The sequence below is a fragment of the Hypanus sabinus genome, chromosome 27 (assembly GCF_030144855.1).
Source record: "Hypanus sabinus isolate sHypSab1 chromosome 27, sHypSab1.hap1, whole genome shotgun sequence".
Taxonomy (NCBI): domain Eukaryota; kingdom Metazoa; phylum Chordata; class Chondrichthyes; order Myliobatiformes; family Dasyatidae; genus Hypanus; species Hypanus sabinus.
Genome location: NC_082732.1, coordinates 19,495,914 through 19,517,693, shown reverse-complemented (window position 1 = coordinate 19,517,693; position 21,780 = coordinate 19,495,914). Strand labels below are relative to the sequence as shown.

General features: G+C 38.2%; 1 protein-coding gene across 1 annotated transcript in view; it reads right to left on the bottom strand.

Annotated features, from left to right (window-relative positions):
- vps13d (vacuolar protein sorting 13 homolog D) overlaps positions 1 to 21,780 on the bottom strand; it is a 288,095-nt gene that overhangs the window by 252,350 nt on the left and 13,965 nt on the right. Inside the window, exons 5-11 of the mRNA XM_059951858.1 lie at positions 20,050 to 20,166; positions 18,496 to 18,600; positions 17,458 to 17,628; positions 13,913 to 14,013; positions 4,289 to 4,457; positions 2,940 to 3,041; positions 688 to 907 (exon numbers count right to left, since the gene is read on the bottom strand). Of these exons, the coding sequence (XP_059807841.1) occupies positions 688 to 907; positions 2,940 to 3,041; positions 4,289 to 4,457; positions 13,913 to 14,013; positions 17,458 to 17,628; positions 18,496 to 18,600; positions 20,050 to 20,166 (985 nt within the window). The remainder of the gene's footprint in view (positions 1 to 687; positions 908 to 2,939; positions 3,042 to 4,288; positions 4,458 to 13,912; positions 14,014 to 17,457; positions 17,629 to 18,495; positions 18,601 to 20,049; positions 20,167 to 21,780) is intronic.

Genomic DNA, 21,780 nt, shown 5'->3' with positions numbered 1-21,780 from the left:
AAATGGCATAGTATTTGCATATAACCTATGCATATCCTCCCGTATACTTTAAATCATCTCTAGGTTACTTATAATACCTAATACAATGTAAATGCTATGTAAATAGTTGTTATACTGTATTGTTTAGGGAATAATGACAAGATAAAAAGTCTGTACAGTGCAGCACAGATGCAACCATCGTAGCTCTTCTGGGAACGTTGATACTGCTTCAGCATCAGCCGATGCCGATTCTCTCGTGATCTTTAAGTTCTTGAGGCTGTAGCGCTTTACAAAGCTAGCCAGCCATCCCTTACTAGTCTTAAACTCCTTCCTCTTGTTCATAACACAAGTAGTGAACAAACAGGACATGAGGTGAACAATGGTCAAACAATGAGTAACACTTTTAATTATCTCTAGATTACAGTACAATATTTTACGCTCCCTCTTAGCCTTTGAGTAATTGCCTTGACCACTTAATTGCTTTTTAGGAGCTATATTTTCACAGAAACAAAGGGTGCATACAACACAAGTAGCCACCGAATGAGACGCAAGGCAAACAATGCTCAAACAATGAGTGCTAGAGAGAGAACTTCCGGGATTTTTTTCAATCCCGATCCGCAGTTGGTTGGATCTGCGGATACAGAGGGCCAACTGTATGTTGCACCTTCTGCATTTAAAGAAATAGCATGAATGCGGATCTCATCATACCTATGGACTCTTCTGGATTCCACCGCTGCTGCTCTTCAGGTGTGAGACCTTCTACAGTTACACCCTGCTCCATTTGCTGAGAATTTTGAGAGTAGCCGTACCAGCCACCCCATCCAGGGAACCAAGACTGTAGATACTGGATCATGCCACTACGATTTTCCTGCACTGACTTGGACTGTGAGGAAGAAGCTACAGGTTCTGATAGAGGCTCCCGAAGTTTCTGTCAGAATAATCAAAATAAAAGTAAGTTTCAACATCCACAAATTTTCAAAGCTCAAAATACATTATCAAAGTACTTATACATTATACAACCTTGAGATTTGTTTCCTTACACATTTTGTGTAAGCTCAAGGCAACCCTAGAATGTCAAGCAGTTAGATAATTGGTTTGAATGAACTTTTACTATCTTTTCCAGTGTTACCGTCATAAGCAGTGCTCTACTCAACACACTAAGAAAGCTCCAGCATGCTTCACTGTATTATTTGGGGCACGTCAGCTCTACAAGTTGTACTCCCAATTTCAAATCTGTCATTTTCAAATTCTGAAATGCAACGACGCAGCACAGATGCTATAAAATACATAGACGTCACAGTGAAAAGCTGTGAATATTCCAATAATTCTATGTGCAATTGTCAACAAGTTCCAGATTTTCACTTGTGTGCAAAAGAAAATTATATTCCAAATTCACAGTCAGCAATTCATCATAGCTCGCTAATGCTGGAGACTTCATGGAGCATTACATTGCAGCAACTCTTCAATATCTAGAATAATGAATCTGCAAAATAACCTGTGCCAAAATGGAATTACTGTGGAAGTGCTTTCCCATTCATTTCAATTGTAGGGAGCAGTTGCCAGGAACTTTGGTTAAGGATTAGCAAAGTTTTTAGTGCTTAAGATTTTCTTCAATATTTTTGGCTATATTTTCAGATTTTACATTTTGTTTGACTTTTAGAAAAGTGTTTAAATAAAAATTTAATGGCTTTTAATTGTTTCTAAATGCATGAAACACACAGTCTTTGATATTTCTTGCTAAATCAATTTGCACAACATCATTGACTGTCATTATATTTGTAATAAAATACAACTGCAGATGCTGTGGATCAAAGAATACGTACACAACGCTGGAAGAACTCAGCAGGTCAGGCAGCATTCTCACGGATGCTGCTTGACCTGCTGAGTTCTTCCAGTGTTGTGTACATATTATATTTGCACTATTTTGCAGGCAGGTATTGCCTGGTTTCCAGTGGAGCCCATTGTGCCATGGAAGGTTTTGCTCTACCTTGATCCATCTGCCTTTCCCCCAGCAATTCAGACAGCAAAATGAAGTACATGGCCATAAAGTCTGAACGACAGAGAAATGACCCTACTATGTCCAATTTGACTAGCAGTGGCATTGTCATTCTATTTCACCATTAATTTAGCCAACTATGTTTAATAATCTGCAAAACATCATTAATCTGACACACTCAGGACTTTGGTGGCACTGGACTAGATTTTCTGGATAATTGGACAGCTAATGCATTTTTAACTCATTCTTTTTAAAAAATATCTCACATAATGGAATAATACATTTTCCAATGATACCCAGTAAATTTCAGAGGAGTGCAGAAATCAGGACCTTGGTGAATTGATGGCAATGACATGAAATTGGGTCCTTGGTAAGTAGACAGACATCGCTGCGCAGGCAGATGCTCAACTATTGCAATTTCCGAACAGTTGGATAGTGGCTTATTGGACTATTATTGTATATTGAATATAGTTGTATAAATTGTATAACAACAAGTGAAATCAACTTATCCATGACAAAAGGGCATAGCCATAAACAGAATGAGCTCAGATGTGCAGAGCTATTAGCTTATGACTACTTATAATTGTGCCACTTACTAACATTATACATTCCCTATTGTTGGGCACACTGATGCAATGGCTTGCAGGGTTTCATCAAATCAAATGGGAAGATTCTCATTGATAGGTCTTTGCCTCGAGGAAGCATTAGCCAGGGAGGTGGATTAGCCAATTAACAATGAAGCTGTATGTTAGGAATCTGCTTTGCTCAGGTAGTAGATCACCAGGTCCATCATTTAATGTCAGAATTTTGACTGATCAAAGATTAATCATGTCCGAACCACTTATAATGCAGAGAAGCCACAATTTAGCCACTGGTAGATTGAGTCTCTTCATCTTAATCATCTTGTTTGTTGATTTAATAAATTTCTGCGTGCAGAAGTAAATATTTAATTGTAAATCCTGACCTCTGCTAGTATATCTTGCTTCCTGAACTGTTCAAATACAATTTCTCGCAGGATTTTCAGCTCTTCAAAACTCTGTTCATCCTCAATTCGCTCTAGCTCCTCCTATAAAGAATCAGTATCGGTTACATCACAGAAATGAGAAATATCATAAAATATAATTTCACCAAGGTTTTAACAGCTTCTATTATTATAAATATGAAGAAAGTATTTTTCAACTTAAAATAACAATTCAACTTGTTAAAATCACCCGCACACACACCTGATGATCTCTCATCAGAATTGCCAGGTCAACAAGTTTAGATGGGACATTTGCAGATTCTGACAGAAATATTTCACAATAAATTGATTTTCTCTATTGTATTTGAATGGAACTATCTATGAGTTCAAATAATCATTAGGTCATCCAAATGTTTCTTTTTGGGTTATTAATTAGCCATGATCTTATTAAACAGGAGAACAAGGACAAAAGATCAAATGGTCTTTCTTGTGTTTCTATTTCATATATTCTTATGATATATTAGAACACAGAATAGTACAACACATGAACAGACTCTTCGGCCCACAATGTTGAGATGAACCAGCTAAAAAGCAAAGCAAATCCCATCATCACCTTAATACCACGTGACCAGCACCCCTTAGTTATATACCAAGCAAACTCCATCCTGGACAACAACACACACAACACAACTGTATCTTACTGCAAGTGTTATCCCAATACAATCAATGGATCAATTACTTTATACATAGAATCAAGGTAATCCTAACATTTCGGTAACATTTGATGTTACTGGGCGTGTACCTCATGGGGTGGGCAGATCTCGTTGCATTTTACCAGGTACTGGAAGGCCAGAATATACTGAACATGGAAAGGACATTTCTATTAGGAGAGTCGACGGCATAGCACCAGAACATAGGAACACCCCTATAAAAGTGAGATGAAGAATTTCTTCAGCCAGGTGGTGGTGGTGGAAAATTTGTGGAATTTATTTCGACATAGTGCCATGAAGGCCAAGACTTTGAATGTATTTAAGGCAGAAACTGTCATATTATTGACAGTTAACTGGGTTAAGGAGAGAAGGTGAGACAAAAGAATTGAAAAAAAAAATCAATCATAATTGAATGATGGACCAGATTAATGGACTGAATGGCCTTATTCTCCCTCCTATATCTTATGGGCTTTCCATTTCCCATGTATGTTGCTCCATGCTTTCTCTGGCCAATTTAGTATCTAGCTGGGTGGGATTGAATTTTGTCACAATTCATATAATCAACCGATAAAGTAAGAAGTATTCCATTTGATTCAAAAGTGAAAAGTCAAATTGTCAAGTCATTCACAACCAATGAATCACCTCTTCTTCTAACGAATTCAGATTTCCTTTCAGCTTTCGATGATACTTCTCTGTATAGAACACTGCGTCCCTTGCTCGTTGTAATACAAAGGCCCAGTTTAATCGCTTCCTTTGCTCACGAATCTCTGCAAGATGGGCATTCAAGGCAAAATTCCACCACTCACGAGAACTATTCATAAGGGTAAAAAAAAGAACACAATGCCTCAATAATGTTTACATGAAGATTTATTGAGAAATTCTACAGATTTATCTGTTAAGATGATCTCTCCAGACACTAAATGGAGAGAGCAGTTTTGACTTTGAGCTGTACTTAAAAATGGGCTGTTCTTAAGGAATTAATTTTAATTTATCATAAGAGACACATAAATAGATGGATGATCTGTTGATGCTGGATTTATACATTATCTCACAATCAAAATTATCCCTTTTGGCTATGAAGACCAGATATCTTCAGATCATAGAGTTAGACTATAACAGTAAATGTGCCTTAGATGCAACTGTAGTTTTATTTCCACATGACAAGCTATTTATTCTTTGCTTTATATCTTATATTTCTATAATAACTGTTATAATAGAAACTGGGTGTAATAACTTTAGGCACATCAAATAAGTTTCAAGTCATTCATAACTCCAGTCTACTTCCCTGAAATTGCTGCCAAAATATGATTCAATTTTTAAAAATTGTTACTCAAGGAAAACCACAAATGAACAATTCCAGTTTACCAATATCTCTTCTCCAAGATGCAAATTAAGTACCATGGTTCAGTCCAGACCTTTGATGCATAGATCTAGAATCTGGGTGTCAGCAGCTTATTTAAAACTGAATCACGATATCATTAGATATCCACACATTACCGAAATCAATTGATAATAATCTGGAATGCATTTCTTGGGTAACTTTTCCTGCTGGGGTACAAATCGAAGGCAAGCAAGGGCAGGGCTGCTCTGACAACAGAGAAGTTAATATGGTCCATGCATTAAATCTTGCCTTAAATAGCCCAGTGTTTTTTGTTTAGAGAATTATAAGAAAAGGCTCTTTGCACACAAATATGCTTGTAGTTCTTTCTTTGAAATTAAAGAAGCCTATTAGCTTGGATCTTGCAAACAAACAGTAGCAGTCAGTAATTACATACACCAGATTCCCATAGAATTTGCATGGGTTTCAGCACTGGAATTTAGTGTGATTAAGTTACTTAGATGCTACACCCAGAGAAGGATGTATGAACAGAGTGTGATTTTCTTTGTAACCAATCAGATTTAAGAATCTTTACTAAAGTAGGCAGTCTGAAGAAATGCAAATTAAGATAATTAATTCAATGCCTATAATTTTCAGAAAGTGAAATAAAGGGAGACCAGAAAGAACTGAGGTAATAGTTATTTATACTTTAAGCCTCCCATAATTAATATGCAAACAATAAATAAATTATAAAGAAATGAGAGAGGAATTGTTTGGCAGAATTAAAGGCTTATCACACTGCCAAAATCCTAATATCAACAAAGAATCATAAAAGGATTTCTGTCACATCATTGCAGCAGTGTCAAGCCAGTTAATCTTTTCAAAGTTGAGTTTGCTGTTAAGATACTAAAGCAGTAAAACTTCTGGAGCAGCAAGGCGAATATGACAAGTGATTACGCATTTTGTTGGATTGCTGTCAGATTATGGAAGAAGGCTGAATGACTCAAGAAATCTTAAATGAAAACTGCACTACATTCGCACTGTAATCAAACAAATGTAGCAAAAATGCTCAACAATGGGGATATCATGTCAAGGAAAAGAGATTAAAATGACATGAATAGATGACTTGGTGACATAAAAAGGTACTCAGTCAAAACTATGAATCCCAAAAGCAAAGATTCAATCACCTATTGAAATCTTACAGAGCCTATAACAAATATAGGCTGTAAAAATTTCCCAGATATTATAAATGCAAACACCTTTCCCAGTACTGCTTTCACACCAAGCAATGGATGAATGCTGATGAGCAAAAATGTGCCAGGTGAAGGGGAGAGGGCATATTAAAAGCCAAAGAAACAATCAGTAGGTTGGATCCAAGTAATTAATGCTGATGCACAATGCATGTTGAATAGTCAGCAAGCATTACAGTGGTAACTTACTATTTAGATCTTTGTTCATTATTGGTAGGTGACTGCGCAGTTAAAATTAAGGCCCATTGTGGCCTTTCTCTCACAGAGAAAGGAAAGCTCTTTTTTCCCCCCGGTATCTAAGTGATCAATTAGTAATTGATTTATTTTTACCACATGTACTAAGATACGTGAAAATCTTTCAGTATCAGATTTATCATCACTGACATAAAATGTGAAATTAGTTGTTTTGCAGCAGCAGTACAGTGCAAAGACAAAAATCTCCAAATTACAAAATAGTGTAAAAATAATAATGCATTAGAGTACATACCATCCAGACAGATCATTCCACACATAGGTAAGTACATCAAAGTTGGACCAAAGGAAAACAATAACAGAATAGTGTTATACTGAATGAAAGTGCAGTGCAGGTGCAAGGGCAATGACAATGTAGATTGAGAGATCTTTATTAACAAGATCAATTCAAGAGTGGCATCAGAGATAGAATCTATCATTAGCTTGATGGTATATGTGCTCAAACTGCTGTTCCTTCTGCTCGATGGACACAGGGAGAAGAGGAAAGGACATGGGTAAGAGGGTCTTTGAGGGCTGCTTTCCTGAGACAGTTGGAAATAAAGATAGACTTAATGGTGGGGTGGTTGGTTTTTCTGATAGATTGGGCTGCATTCACAATTCAATAATAGTCAATGCAAAAGCTTTCTAATTATTTTCTTTCAGTCACATTAGAAGGATGCGAGTTCAGGAGACCATTAAACAAATCATTCTTGCCACTCTGTTATTCAATGTAATCAGAGCTGATCTAATTTCAAACATATATGCAACTAATATTGATTAAAACAGAGAACTATCAGATATAAAATTAACAATAGTTGTTCACCGAAGAAAGTTCTAAACTTCTTTTCCCGTACTGAAAACTTTCCTGCCCCCATCCTTGAAAGATGGAGCACTATTTTTTTTTGGCTTTGCTGCCTCAAAATATATTTCACAAACAATGGAGGTAACTTTTCTTCTTCCACTTCCTCTCCAAATAGCTTATCTTGAAAACATGTATTAAATCACCCTTTAATCTTCCAAATTTCAGAGATCATAAACACAATTTATGTAATTTCTCATAACATATAACTGTGTGGCTAAGCATTGATCCAGCATTGTCTACAGATTTATAAATGTTATCACTGCTTTTGGCAGAGTCACAAATGATTTCAAGGCAGTGTACAGGAGTGAGATAGGTCATGAGTGGTGTTGTTATAAAAACCTTGTGCTCAACATCAGCAAACCCAAAGAGCTGATTGTGGAGTTTAGGAAGGGAAAGTCATGTGAGCAGGAATTAATCTTCACTGAAGGTCTGCAAAGGAAAGGATGAGCAATTTTAAGTTTCTGGTTGTCAATATTTCAGAAGACCCGTCTTGGCCCCAGCACATTGATACTTTCTTAGAAGCTTAAGGAGATTGATCATGACATTGAAAACTAAAACAAACTTCTACAGATGTACAATACAACACATTATGATAGTTTGCATGAACTCCAGTATACAGGAATGCAAGAGGCCACAGGGTAATAGATTCAGCTAGTTTCCTCACAGTACAGCTCTCCCTACCATTGAGGACATATACAAGAGACAGTCTCAGGAATGTGGCATCGATCATCAGGCATTCCTACCACCCAGGCAATGTCCTCTTCTCAATGCTGTCACTCAGCAGGAGGTACAAGGACCTGAAAACCCACATCTCTACACCCATGACTGTGGGGCTAGACACATCTCAAATGCCATACATAGATTTGCTGATGATACAACTATTGTTGGCAGAATTTCAGATGGTGAAAGGTGGTAGCATACAGGCATATCAGCTAGTTGAGTGGTGGGTCACAGCAACAACCTTGCACTCAATGACAGCAAGACCAAAGAACTGATTGTGGACTTCAGGAAGGTAAGTCAAGAGGACACACATCAGTCCATGTAGAAGTGGAGAGTGTGAGCAATTTCAAGTTCCTGGGTGTCAATATCTCTATCCTGGACCCAACATATTGATGCAGCTATAAAGAAGGTATGACAGCAGCTATTTCATTAGAGTTTGAGGAGATTTGGTATATCACCAAAGACACTTGCAAATATCTACAGATGTACCTTGGAAAGCATTCTAATTAGTTGCATCACTATCTGGTATGGGGAAGGGTGGTGCTACAACATGGGATCAAAGGACGCTGCAGAGAGTTGTAAATTTAGTTACCTTCACTATGGGCACTAGCCTCCGTAGTATCCAGGACATCTTCAAGGACTGATGCCTCAAGAGGTGGTATCAATGATTAAGGGCCCCATCACCAAGGTCATGTCTTGTTTGCATTGCTACCATCAGGAAGGAGGTACAGAAGTGTGAAGGCACACAAAGCTGATTCTGATCTCAAGGCTCAACAGAACCTCTTCCCCAGAACCATTAGGTTCTTACCCAACCTGTAAAATCCTAACACATGCTAAAATTATATTTCTTCTTTTTTCTCTCATTTATGTTAACATCATGTTTAATTTGTTGTGCAAATTAGATACAATTTATGTTATGTTCATGTTAACTTGTGTTTGTCATGTTTATAAGGTACTATGCTGATACTGCAAAAAAGCCCTTTTTCATAGCATTTATACTGTGTGCATGGATGCCTATGAATACAGCACAAACCTAAACACTTGAACTTGATTTAATCTCTGGAATCCTTTAAGAAAATTTGTTCATCATTCTCATAGGGCTAATATTACCTTCAGAAAATGCAGCCTCAAAATGAACATATTACTGATCTAACTGGGATTTTGTATAACTCTAGTGTAACATCTAATGCCTTATATTCCAGTCCACTAAGAAAGGTCAGCATTTCATTAGCATTTAATTTTTTTAAGCTCATACACAAGGCAGCACGTCCCTTTAGAACTCTATTTATAAAGTATTTGATTTATATGATGCTCTCACACATCATCTTATACTGAAATCCTTTGTCACAAATTTACACGTGCACAATCTGTTAATATCTTATAATAACATTGAGTTTCTATTAATGCTGCTTATTATGTTGCCTACCTTTGTCATGCCAGACTGCGACGTGACTCTGTGCCTAAAATGAGTAAAAGTTGTCATACCATGACTATTACAGTTATGTGCCCTTTATCTCCACTTCTGCGGCCATTCAGCCAGTCTCAAACAAGGTCAATAATTTGATTCAATTCCATGAACTTAACTTTTAGCTAGGACTCTTAAAAGGCTTTGCCAAATGACTTCAAAATTGCAGTGCAGTCACTTAGCAATTCAAAGCTTTAATCACCTCGTGAGAAAGCTAGTCAAGCATGTTGTACCCTTCATCCATCTGTACTTTCTTATTCCAGCTTTAAGATGATTTTCTGATAGTTCCCTTACAAAAGCTGTAAAACTGATCTATAATTTCCCAGTATCTCTCTCTTACCTTTCATTAACAGTGGAATGATGTATATTCTCCAATATACAGGAAAGTTTCCGGATTCAAGGGAACTTTAGAAGATCACTGTATGGGTGCTTACAAATATTATCACCTACTTCTTTTAAAGCTCTAGGATGGAAATACTGTGGTCCTGCTGGGTGGTCATTTTGTTTTAAATACAATACTTCCTTCATTATTAGAAAGTTTGCTTCTGTTAACTTTGGCATTTGAACCTTCAAAAGCAAAAAATTTTTGGTTGGTAGATTTATTTTAGTTTATTTACATTTATTTTATTCTATTCCAGATCAATGTACTGTATTGCTCAATGCAATGATTTGATCTGTATAAACAGTATGTAAGACAAGCTTTTCACTGTATCTTGATAAACATGACTATAATAAATCAATACAATATTTACCTGATGGTTTATTGTTCTATACTTAAGAACAAATTGAAAAGGGAAAATACAAGTTGCTATTAATATAATTAAAAATATAGCATTCTCAATTTAGACATAAAAATACTACATGATCACATTCACCTAAATCCAGCTTTTTACCTGTATTTGACTCATTACACCCCTTACTGCAAAGTTGGTTTATAAACCCCTCGATCCTGGTGTTTCCCCATTTCCCATACCTTTCACTGATACTTCTCTCCCACAATTAGGTTAGGATTCCTGTCCTCACGCTGCACCATTCCCAACAGCATTACCACATCAGGAATAAATATCTTTCCTTGTCTTTCAGAATTCCACAAGGACTATTCCAGACCATTCTAATATATTTCTTCATATCTATCAATTTCCACTCTTCACAGCTTCAGTGGAGAGAGGAAACACAGAATAGATGACCAGTTTTCAGAGTAACTATTTATTCTGTAAGTACAATTCTGACCTACTGATTGCCCGTCACAGTAAATGATCAATCCACATTATTTTTTAAATATTTTATTTCTAGCATTTTGTCATTATAACACCCTTTCTACCTTTTCACAATAATTTAATTTAATTTCCCCCCCTCCACCACCAATTTCCTGCCTTTCTGCATTTACTTGAAAGCTAGTTCTCTAATATTTGCCAGTTTACAATAAGATTGATGACCTGAAATTTTAACTCTCATATACTCCCTGACATGTTGAGTAGTTCTGTAATAATTTAGATTCCTATAAGATCATCAGACATAGGAGCAGAATGAGGCCATTCAGCTCACTGAGTGTGCATCACAATTCCATCATGATTAATGTATTAGCTCTCTAAACCCCAATCTCCTGCCTTCTCCCAGTAACCTTTGACACACCGATTAATCAAGAATCTATCAACCTCTGCCTTAAAAATACCCCATGATTTGGTCTCCACAGCTGTGAGCAGCAACGAATTCCACAGATTCACCACCTTTTGGCGAAATAATTTTCCCCTCATCTTTGTTCTACATTGATGTCGCTCAATTCTGAGGCTGTGCTTTCCGGTCCCAGACCTCTCCACTGCAGGAAACATACTCTCCACATCCAGTCTCTCCAGACCTTTCAATATTCAATAGGTTTCAATGAGATCCTCCCCCCCGCCCCCTCCCCCACATTCTTCTAAACTCCAGTGTGGTCTAACAAATGCCTTATAAAGCTTCAGCATCACATCCTTACTCTTATACTCCAGTCCTCTCAAAATGAATGCTACCATTGCATTTGCCTTCCTTACCACTAACTCAGCTTGCAATTAAACCTTTAAAGAATCCTACACGAGGACTCCCAAGTTCCTTTGCACCTCTGATTTTTGAATTTCCTCCCCATTCACATAGTCCACACTTTTACTTCTTCAGCAAAGTACATGACCAAGCACTTCCCTACACTATATTCCATGTGCCATTTCTTTGCCCATTCCCCAAATCTGTCTAAGTACCTCTGCAGGAACTCAACTACTCGCACCTCCACCCATCTTCATATTGTCCGCAAACTTGGCCATAAAGTCAATAATTCCTTCATCGAAATCATAATGTGAAAGGAAGCCATCCTACCACAGAAAGCTGCAGTGCACCAGTTGTCACCAACAGCCAACCAGAAAAGGTCGCTTCATTCCCACTCTTTGCCCCTTGCTAGTTATACAATCTTCTATCAATGCTAGCACCTTTCCCGTAATACCATGGGTTCTTATCTTGTTAAACAACCTCGTGCAGCACCTGGTCAAAGGCATTCTGAAAATCCAAGCAAACAATATCCACTGACTCTCCTTTGTCTACCCTGCCTGTTATTTCCTCAAAGAATTCCAACAGATTTGTCAGACAAGATTTCCCCTTTAAAAAAAACCCACTTTGTCATATTTTATCATGTGCCCCAAGTACCCAGAAATCTTATCCTTAATAATAGATTCCAAATTCTTTCCAACCACTGAAATCAGGTGAACTGATTTATAATTTCCCTTCTGCCTCCCTCCCTCCGAAAAGAGTGGAGTAACATTTGCAATTTTCCAGTTCCCCAGAACCACTCTGGAGACTACTGTTTCTTGAAAGCTGATTACTAATGCCTCCACAATCTCTTCAGATACCTCTTTCAGAACCCTGGGGTGTAGTCCATCTGGTCCAATTGAATTATCTATCTTCAGATTTTTCAGCTTCCAAAGCACCTTCTGCCATCTGACACATATTTCTGGCATTCTGCTAGTGTCTTCCACAGTGAAGACTTCTGCAAAATACTTACTAAGTCCATCCGCCTTTTCTTTGTTCTCCATTAGTATCTCTCCAGCATCATTTTACAGTGGTCCAATATTCACTCTCATTTCTCTTTTACTCCTTAAGTATCTAAAAATACTTTTTGCACCCTCTTTTAAATTATTAGCTACTTTACCTTCATATTTCATTGTTTCTCTTTATAGCTTTTTAGTTGTCTTCTTTTGGCTTTTAAAAGCTTCCCAATCCTCTACCTTCCCAATATTTTTTCAATACTATACTTTTGCTTCTAAGCTGTATTTGACTTCCTTTGTCTGCCATGGTTGCATCATCCTCCATTTAGAATACCTCTTCATCTTCGGGATGTATCTTTCCTGCACCATCTGAATATTCCCCAGAACTACCAGCCATTGCTGTTCTACTGTCATCCCTTCTAGTATCCCCTTCAAATCAACTTTGGTCAGTTCCTCTCTCGTGCCTCTGTTGTTTCCTTTACTTCACTATTATACTGAAACATCCAATCTTTTAGCTTCTCCGCAAACTGCAAGGTGAATTCTATCATATTATGATCACTCCCTCCTAAAGGTACCTTCAGCTCCCTAATCAAATCTGGGTCATTATGTAATACCCAGTCCAGAATTACCACTCCCCTATTGGGCTCAACCACAAGCTGCTCTAAAAAGCCATCTTGTAGGCATTCTGGAAATTACTCCTTGGGATCCAGCACCAATCTGATTTTCCCAATCTACTTGCATATTGAAACAACCCATGATTATAACAACATTGCCCTTTTTACATGACTTTGCAATTTGTAACCTTCATCCTGGCTACTGTTCAGAGGCTGGTACGTGAACCCCAACGGGAAGTTTTTCCTCGTGCAGTTTCTTAGCTCTACTCACAAGGATCCTACATCTTCCAGTCTTATGTCATCTCTCTTTAACGATTTGATTTATATAACAGAGACACCACCATGCCTTCTGCCTACCTGCCTGTCCTTTCAACATAATGCATCAAAATTTTCATGTCAGATTTCCAACATTTACACTGTTTTGCTTTGGTTAAAACTGAGTTAGCTCACTTGAGTCCAAGGCCATTTTTGATAAGTAATAAATCATATCTTGCAATAATTTTATACTAAAAAAATCATACCCAAGATTTCAAATTAAAATAGCCTTAACAGTATAAGTGTAACAAGTAATATTTCACCTAGATTCATTGTAGAGGCTTTATTTTGAATTGTTGTTTATTTTCATGGGGTTAATTGGCAGAATTCAACAAACCTTACTTATTCTTCCATTCGGTATGCACATATCTTCTCTGCAAGGATTCTATGTGTATAGATGAAAATGCACTGGGAATAACTGGGAAATGTGAAATAAGTCAATTTATTACAATAGTAAGAGAAAATTTAAACTGAAAGGAGACTTACTTTGATTTGATAGGAACTTTAGGTCTCCATTTTCTCAGTTTAAGTTGCCTTTCTTTTCTTTCCATTTCTTTCAAGAACGTCATCAACTGCTGGTACTGCATCTGAGCACACCGAAATAAAATAACCAACTTAGAATCTATATCTGAAATAGCAAGTGCAAAGAGAAAGAAATGTCCATTTTACATAGCCTGTAAACAACTCTTTTGTTTCAAGTTGGTTGAAATGCAGATCAGCACCTTCGTCAATTTTAGAGTGCAAAGGTTCAGTGTTAACTAAGCCACGCAGACTTGAAAGCACCTCAGGCAAAGCTGAACACATAGATAACCTTGCATGGCTTCAGTTCCTTATATTCACAATCAAGCTAACCTTCTGCAAAAATAAACTGTTACCCAATAACCAAAACTTTGCCAGTAATAATCTATTCTGGTAATCCAACATGATTTCCTTCCTAGCTGAAAGAGCAGATAAACCTTTTTTTCTTTGACTTACAGCGAAGGAAATGTGATACATGAAATTATCAATATCCACTGGCTTGCTATCAGTGCATCTACATATCCATTAGGTCGACCTTGTATAGAAAGATCATAAAGTGTCTTCTCCTGTGAATCCTATTTAACATAACATGTACTACATTTGATGGTTTACACCGGCAAGTAGTGAGATATCAACTGTTGGTCTGTGGCCAAGAGCTAGGGTTGATGACAGGGTCAGAATGCTGGGAGGCAGGAATGTGGAGAGTTTTACAGCCAGACTGGAATCCAGAATGTGGAATGGGTGTGTGGTGGGGATCACAGTCAGGACCATCAGGAGTCACAAACATGGCTACATTTGCAACCAGTGCCAGAGCCCTGAGTATAGGCCAGCTGCGAGAATGGAGCTGGGTTGGGTATTCTGGTACCAGAAACATGGTAATTTGCAGCTGGGACAGGATCAGGGAACTTGAATGTTTCAGGTTGTTTTCATAGGCTCAAGCACATAAAATGAAATTTACTAAGTTTTATACCCATGAAGGAACTGACACCTTATGCCAAGGTCATCTTAATGTCTTTGCCATCTGCCTTAGTGGTATTCACATTTTTCTGTTATCCATGGGAAGTTCACATCTCTATTTTTTGCCAATGATATGGACAGCACACAAATGCTTCTTAGGCAGTATTTAATAATACAATAGTTTTAAAAATATATTATTTAATAATACTGTAGTTAGTAATATAATTTTGCTGACTGCCTTATATACTATATATACCACATGACATGGATTTTTTTTTTTTGCTCTGACCGTCTGGGTAGGCCTATTACCTCTGCCTACTCCTGCCCCACTGAACTCATGTTCTCATAACCCAACTCACCTAGATAAGCGATTCTTCTCACACTGTTGATTTCCTACGTAACTTTCAATTCCCTGGCCCTGACCGCCTCATTTTCACCATGGATGACAGTTCCTATACATTTTAATCCCTCATCAAGGAGGCCTTAAAGCTCTCCATTTCTTTTCAATAATAGAACCAACCAGTTCCCCTCCTCCACCATCCTCATCTGTATAGCAGAACTAGTCTTCATCCTCAACAATTTTTCCTTCGGCTCTTTCTATATAACCATATAACAATTACAGCACAGAAACAGGCCATCTTGGTCCTCCTAGTCTGTGCCGAACGCTTACTCTCACCTAGTCCCACTGACCTGCACAGCCCATAACCCTCCATTCCTTAAAATACATAAGTAGATTGCCAGGCCTTTCTTCCCCACAGGTACTACTGCTGACCAGGTTGGGATCCAGCTGGGTTTGAACTCAGGACCATCTGCCTTGAAGTCCAGTGCTGATGCCACTACACCACCAGCTGGACACTTTCCACTTTTGCTAGATTTGAGGGGTAGCCCTGAGCACCAGATATGCCTGTGTCTTCATTGGCTATGTAAAATAATCCATGTTCCAAGCCTTCCCTAGTTATTCTCCCTAGAAATTCCTCCACTACATTGACAATGGCAATGGTGATACTTCATGCACCCAAGCTAAACTCATCAATTTCATCAACTTTGCCTCTAACTTCTGCCTTGTCCTTAAATTCACTTGGTTCATTCCTGACACCTCCTCCCCTTTCTTGATCGGTTTCCATCTCTGGACACAAACTGTCAACTGAAATCTTTTTTAAATCTACCTATCCCAGTTATCTTAAGTATACCACTTCCTACCCTATCTCCTGTAAGAATGCTATTTCCTTTTTTCTGTTCCTTCATCTCCGCTGCATTTGTTCCTAGGATGTGGCTCTCCTTTCCAGATGTCCACCTTTTAAAAAACAATGTTTCCCTCCTTCCACTTTGGATGCTACCTACATCTCCTCTATTTTCCCAACGTGCGTGCTGACCCATCTTCCTGCCACCGCCTTTACACTACTGCATTTCATCTCGTCTACCTGCCCATTCGCCGCCTCCTTCATCTTCAATTAGGGCCCCAAACTGTGCTTCCAGGTGAGACAACACTTCACCTGCAAATCTGCTGGAGCTGTCCATTGTGTCCGGTGCTCCCAATGCAGCCTCCTCTACATAGGTGAGATCTGTTGTAAATTGGGGACCGCTTCATTAAGCATCTCCACTCCATCCAGCAAAAGCAAATCTTTCCAGTGTCGAAACATTTTAATTGATTCCTATTTCCGTCCTGACACGTCAGCCCATGGCCAAGTTGAGGCCACCCTCAAGGTGGAGGAGCAACACCTTATATTCTGTTCTGATGGCATAAATATTGATTTCTCTTTCTAGGTAAAAAAAAATTTCCTCTCCTATTCCCCGCACTGGTTTGTTATCTCTTCTCATCTGCCTATCACCTCACTCTGGACCCCTCCTTCTTCCCTTTCTCTTTTGTTTCACTCTTCTCTCCCATCAGATTCCTTCCTCTCCAGACTTTTATCTTTTCTACCCACCTGGCTTCACCTATCACCTTCAAGCTATCCTCCTTCCCCTCTTCCACCTTTTTGTTCTGGCATCTTCCAGTCCTGAAGAAGGGTCAAGGCACGAAACACTGACTGTTTATTCATTTCATAAATACTGCCTGACATGCTGTGTTCCTCCAGCATTTTGTGTCTGTTGCTATGGTCTTTTTTTGAAACCGTATCCTCAATGAAATGAACACACATCACATTATTTCCTTTCTGTGAACTAGACCATGTATACAAAACTGGTGCAAGTTTAATCCTGTACTGTATATATGAGCATATCAATACAAGATGAAACATACAAGTACCCAAAAACTTCTTGCTTCATGTCATTTATTCTACAGTTTAAAATCAAAGTTTGGCATCATCTAAGCATCACTCTGACCTTTCCTCTTTTCAGTGTCAGTCCTTCAGTCAACATCCAATAGCAAATACTATGTCGGAGTTGCTACTTTCAGCATCAGTTAAACCTGTTGGATAGTAGAGCCACATCCACTGAGAACCCCACAGTCCCATCTTTCAGATTAGTGACATAAAATACAGAAGAAAAAACGATGGGCCAAAAGACTTAAAAACTAGAAAGGCCCCTTTTTCTCCTTATTCCTGGTTCAAACTTACCTGTGACAGTTTTAATGGGATTGTCTTCAACTTGACATCACACTGTACACGTGGTGTACTGCGGGAACGTAATGCTTCTTTGGTTCCATTCCTCTTTAACAGCGCAGAAGCACAGACGGGTTCAAGTATATACTTGTGATCTCTGTTTTCCAGGCAATGATCCATTGCGTCCTGGAAAGTAAAAGTGATACGTGAGGTCTAAGTATACAAATGATTATCCTACACCCCAGTTTAAATAATCGCTCAGTCAAAACTGGCCTTTATAGAGTCAAAGTCAAATGATTTATTTTACATGATGGGGGAAGAAAATTTGAGCAACTATTGTTTTTACTGGAAGTGTTTACCTAATAATATAAAAGAAAATACCAGCCTTGGCTAAGTTTTAGTCAAGATTCTTCCCACCCCACAATTCCCTTATCCCTGCTACTGTATGGAAACTCTTGATATTCATCAAGGTAGCCAGTAAAGGAAGTAAGTACATAAATGACTGGAAAAACATTAGATATCAAGAAACTATTTACAACTGGAAATATATCTTTGGAGGTCTCCACTTCTTCAGTACGTATACGTAAAAGAGGTGAAAGGGAATTGGGATATGGTGGGAGAGAATACTGTGGTGCACCTGTCTCATCAGCTGAACCATCAATTCAATAAGCGACTATTTGAAATTGTTGGTAGCACCTTGGAGATGAATTTTAAAGTAATACAAAGTCAGAACCAGGTTAAGAATTCAAGCAACATGGGCTCCAAGACTATTCATGCACAGCCCCAACATCAATTAATTAACACATTACTATGTAGTGAAAAACACAAACAAGTTGGGCAATAGAATACTTAATTATAATGTTAATAAATTAAATCATATCACAAAATGCTGCTCGTACTTCATTATATTCGCAGCTACACTGTTCATCATAGGTGATGATTAAATCAAACTTAATGTAGATAATAATTAATCCTTTTCAAATGGAATCACTGTACAGTGTAATTCAAAGTGGAAAATGATTTATTAAAATCCATGTAAAGAAAAATGCCTACCTGGAGTTCAGAAGCAGAAACATCTCCCAGTAACTCACAGTCCATATCCCAATAAATACTGAAATCTTCAATCTTTAGTCTCTTCTTTCTTATGGACTTCTCTACCTGAGAGATGAAGAATGTGTAAAGTGAAGCATCAATGCCATGGGGAATCATTTTAGTTATGAAAGATTCTATACATGTTGGAATTTTATGTCAGTACCCTGTCCCCTAAAGTGCTTAACTTTCCTTTTTAACTTTTAAACAAGGCCCCCTAAACAGTCCACTACCTTCACCAACTGATTTCCTGATTATAGTATTTGTACTGCTGACTAGAAAACTGAGTAACTGCAAAAGCAAAAACAAACGTGTCCTAAAAGCAGTTAAAAATTACCAATTATTGATCGATAAAATATAGTATATCTATGGAGGGCTTATTTGCTTCTTTCCCATTGTTAAATTTATTTGAATGGACATCATGAAGACCTGGAGTAGGTTTAACTTTATTGTGCTCTGAATCATTTTAGGTTTTCAGTATTAATACACATTATTTGTACCATGAAATTGGCAATACACATCAGATGTCAGGATCATGTATCTACTGTAAGCCACCGAGGTCAAAGGAGAAAATGCAATCCACCCTCATACAATATCACCATTAAAGACAGCAGGAACCTTCTGAACCCATTGGATCTATTTAAATTGACGTACCCTACCTGCTCAGCTACTTATCCAAACTGTAAATATTAGTCTGTTGTAAAAGGAAGGTTAAATACCAAGAATTGTTGAGAAACAAACTGAACGGCTTTGACTGAAGTTGACTGCTATCAAGACAGCTATGGTATGTACAGTATAAGTGGCTGTTAAATTAGGAAAGACTGCCTATCCAGCAGCAGGTAGATGAGAACACAAGAAATAGGAGCTGAAATTAGCTTTATTGCCCCTCAAGTCAGCTCAAATTTGTAATAAGCACATGATTCTCTACCTCGTATAAGCACTAACAGATTAGTACAGTATTAGATCAAATTGTTAAGTTAGATAAACAGTGAATGCACCATTAGCAGTTACTTGATCTTTATTTTATTTAGAAATACAATGCAGAACAGACCCTTCCGACCCAATGAGCTGCTCTGCACAGCAACCTTATTCAACTCCAGCCTAAGCATAGGACAATTTACAATGACCAATTAAACTACAAACTAGTACGTCTTTGGAATGTGGGAAGGAAAATGGAACACATGGAAGAACTCTATATGTTCACGGGAGGACATACAAACTCCTTATAGGCAGCATCGGAACTGAACTCTGAAACCCCAAGCTATCATGAAAACTCTGACACCCCTAGCTGTAATGCCAGTTATATATCTTGAGTCAAAAATTTATGCCAGTTTGGAAAAAAAAATCCTATTAACAGCAATTTTGAATAAGAACAGATGTTTCTAAGGCTATAGTTTTAGGAGGTATTATCCATTTAGATTTAATTTCCATTTCCCTATAAAATGACATAGCACACATGGTTCATACACTGAAGCCAGCTTTAGAATTCACACATGATTACACACATGTGGAACTTACCAATTCATCTTCTGCATTCTGCACAGATACACTCTTGATACAGACCCCAAAAGCAAATGGATGCTCAGGGTTAGTGATTTCATCCTCAAAACGCAAATGAACATCTCGAACATTCATCTACAAAGGAAAGAAAGCTCCAACTTTTCAGCTAAAAGTAGTGTTTCACATACTTGTACCTTCACAATAGCCTCTATTGTAAAGTAGCAGGGCATAGTACATTCAAAGCAAAAATCAGATAGAAACATGCTGTGATTAAACTACTTCCAACATCTCATTCATGATTTTGTTTATTATTGAGCATAAGTTAATAGCACATTTTACACAAATTAGTCTAGATAAATTAAAACAGGAGAAGAACCCAGGGAATTTAATGTAATTACACCAAAGGATATTGGAGGTTCCACTCACAAGATCAACGACAAGCATTATCTCCACTCAGTTGATCTAGAACCTCAATCAAATTTTTTTGACTGAGAGGATCAAATAAATATTTAGAAATTCTGCCATATTCAGATATGAATGATGGAGAATAATGGAATAGAAACATAGAAAATAGGTGCAGGAGTAGGCCCTTCGGCCCTTCGAGCCTGCACTGCCATTCAGTATGATCATGGCTGATCATCCAACTCAGAACCCTGTACCTGCTTTCTCTCCATACCCCCAATCCCTTTAGCCACAAGGGCCATATCTAACTTTCTCTTAAATATAGCCAATGAACTGGCCTCAACTGCATCCTGTGGCAGAGAATTCCACAGGTTCACCACACTCTGTGTGAAGAAGTTTTTCCTCATCTCGGTCCTAAAAGGCTTTCCCTTTTAGGGAAACTGTGACCCCTCGTTCTGGACTTCCCCTACATCGGAAACAATCTTCCTGCATCTAGCCTGTCCAATCCCTAGCATCTAGTCAGCCCAATGAGAAAGGTCAATGAGTATCATCATCCTGGATGATTGAAGAGCTCAACACATTAGTGCAAAAACAAAGCTGCAACATTTCCAAGCACCTGAGTGAATCTATGTCTCCTCTTGAGAACCCTGTCATAACAAAAGCTGATGTGTAGCAAATATGGAAACAGCTGAGAGCATCAGATACATACATACGCCAAAGACTATGAGACACAAAACAACCCAAACAGGAGCTGAGATGTTGCAGCTATATAGGACCCTGGTCAGACCCCACTTGGAGTACTGTGCTAGTTCTGGTTGCCTCACTACAGGAAGGATGTGGAAACCATAGAAAGGGTATAGAGAAGATTTACAAGGACATTGCCTGGATTGGGAAGCATGCCTTATGAGAAAAGGTTGAGTGAACTCCGCTTTTTCTCCTTGGAGCAACAGAGGATGAGAGGTGACCTGATAGAGGTGTATAAGATGATGAATGACTATCGTGTGTGTAGTCAGAGGCTTTTTCCCAGGGCTGAAATGGCTAGCATGAGAGAGCACAGCTTTAAGGTGCTTGGAAGTAGGTACAGAGGAGACATCAGGGCTAAGTTGTGTTTTTTTTTATAAACGCAAAGAGTGGTGAGTGCGTGGAATGGGCTGCCGGGAACAGTGGTGGAAGCGGATATGATAGAGTCTTTTAAGAGACTCCTGGATAGATACATGGAGCTTAGAAAAATAGAAGGGTTATGGGTAACCCCAGGTAATTTCTAAGGTAAGGACATGTTCGGCACAGCTTTGTGGGCCCAAGGGCCTGTATTGTGCTGTTGGTTTTCTATGTTCTAACCCATCCATA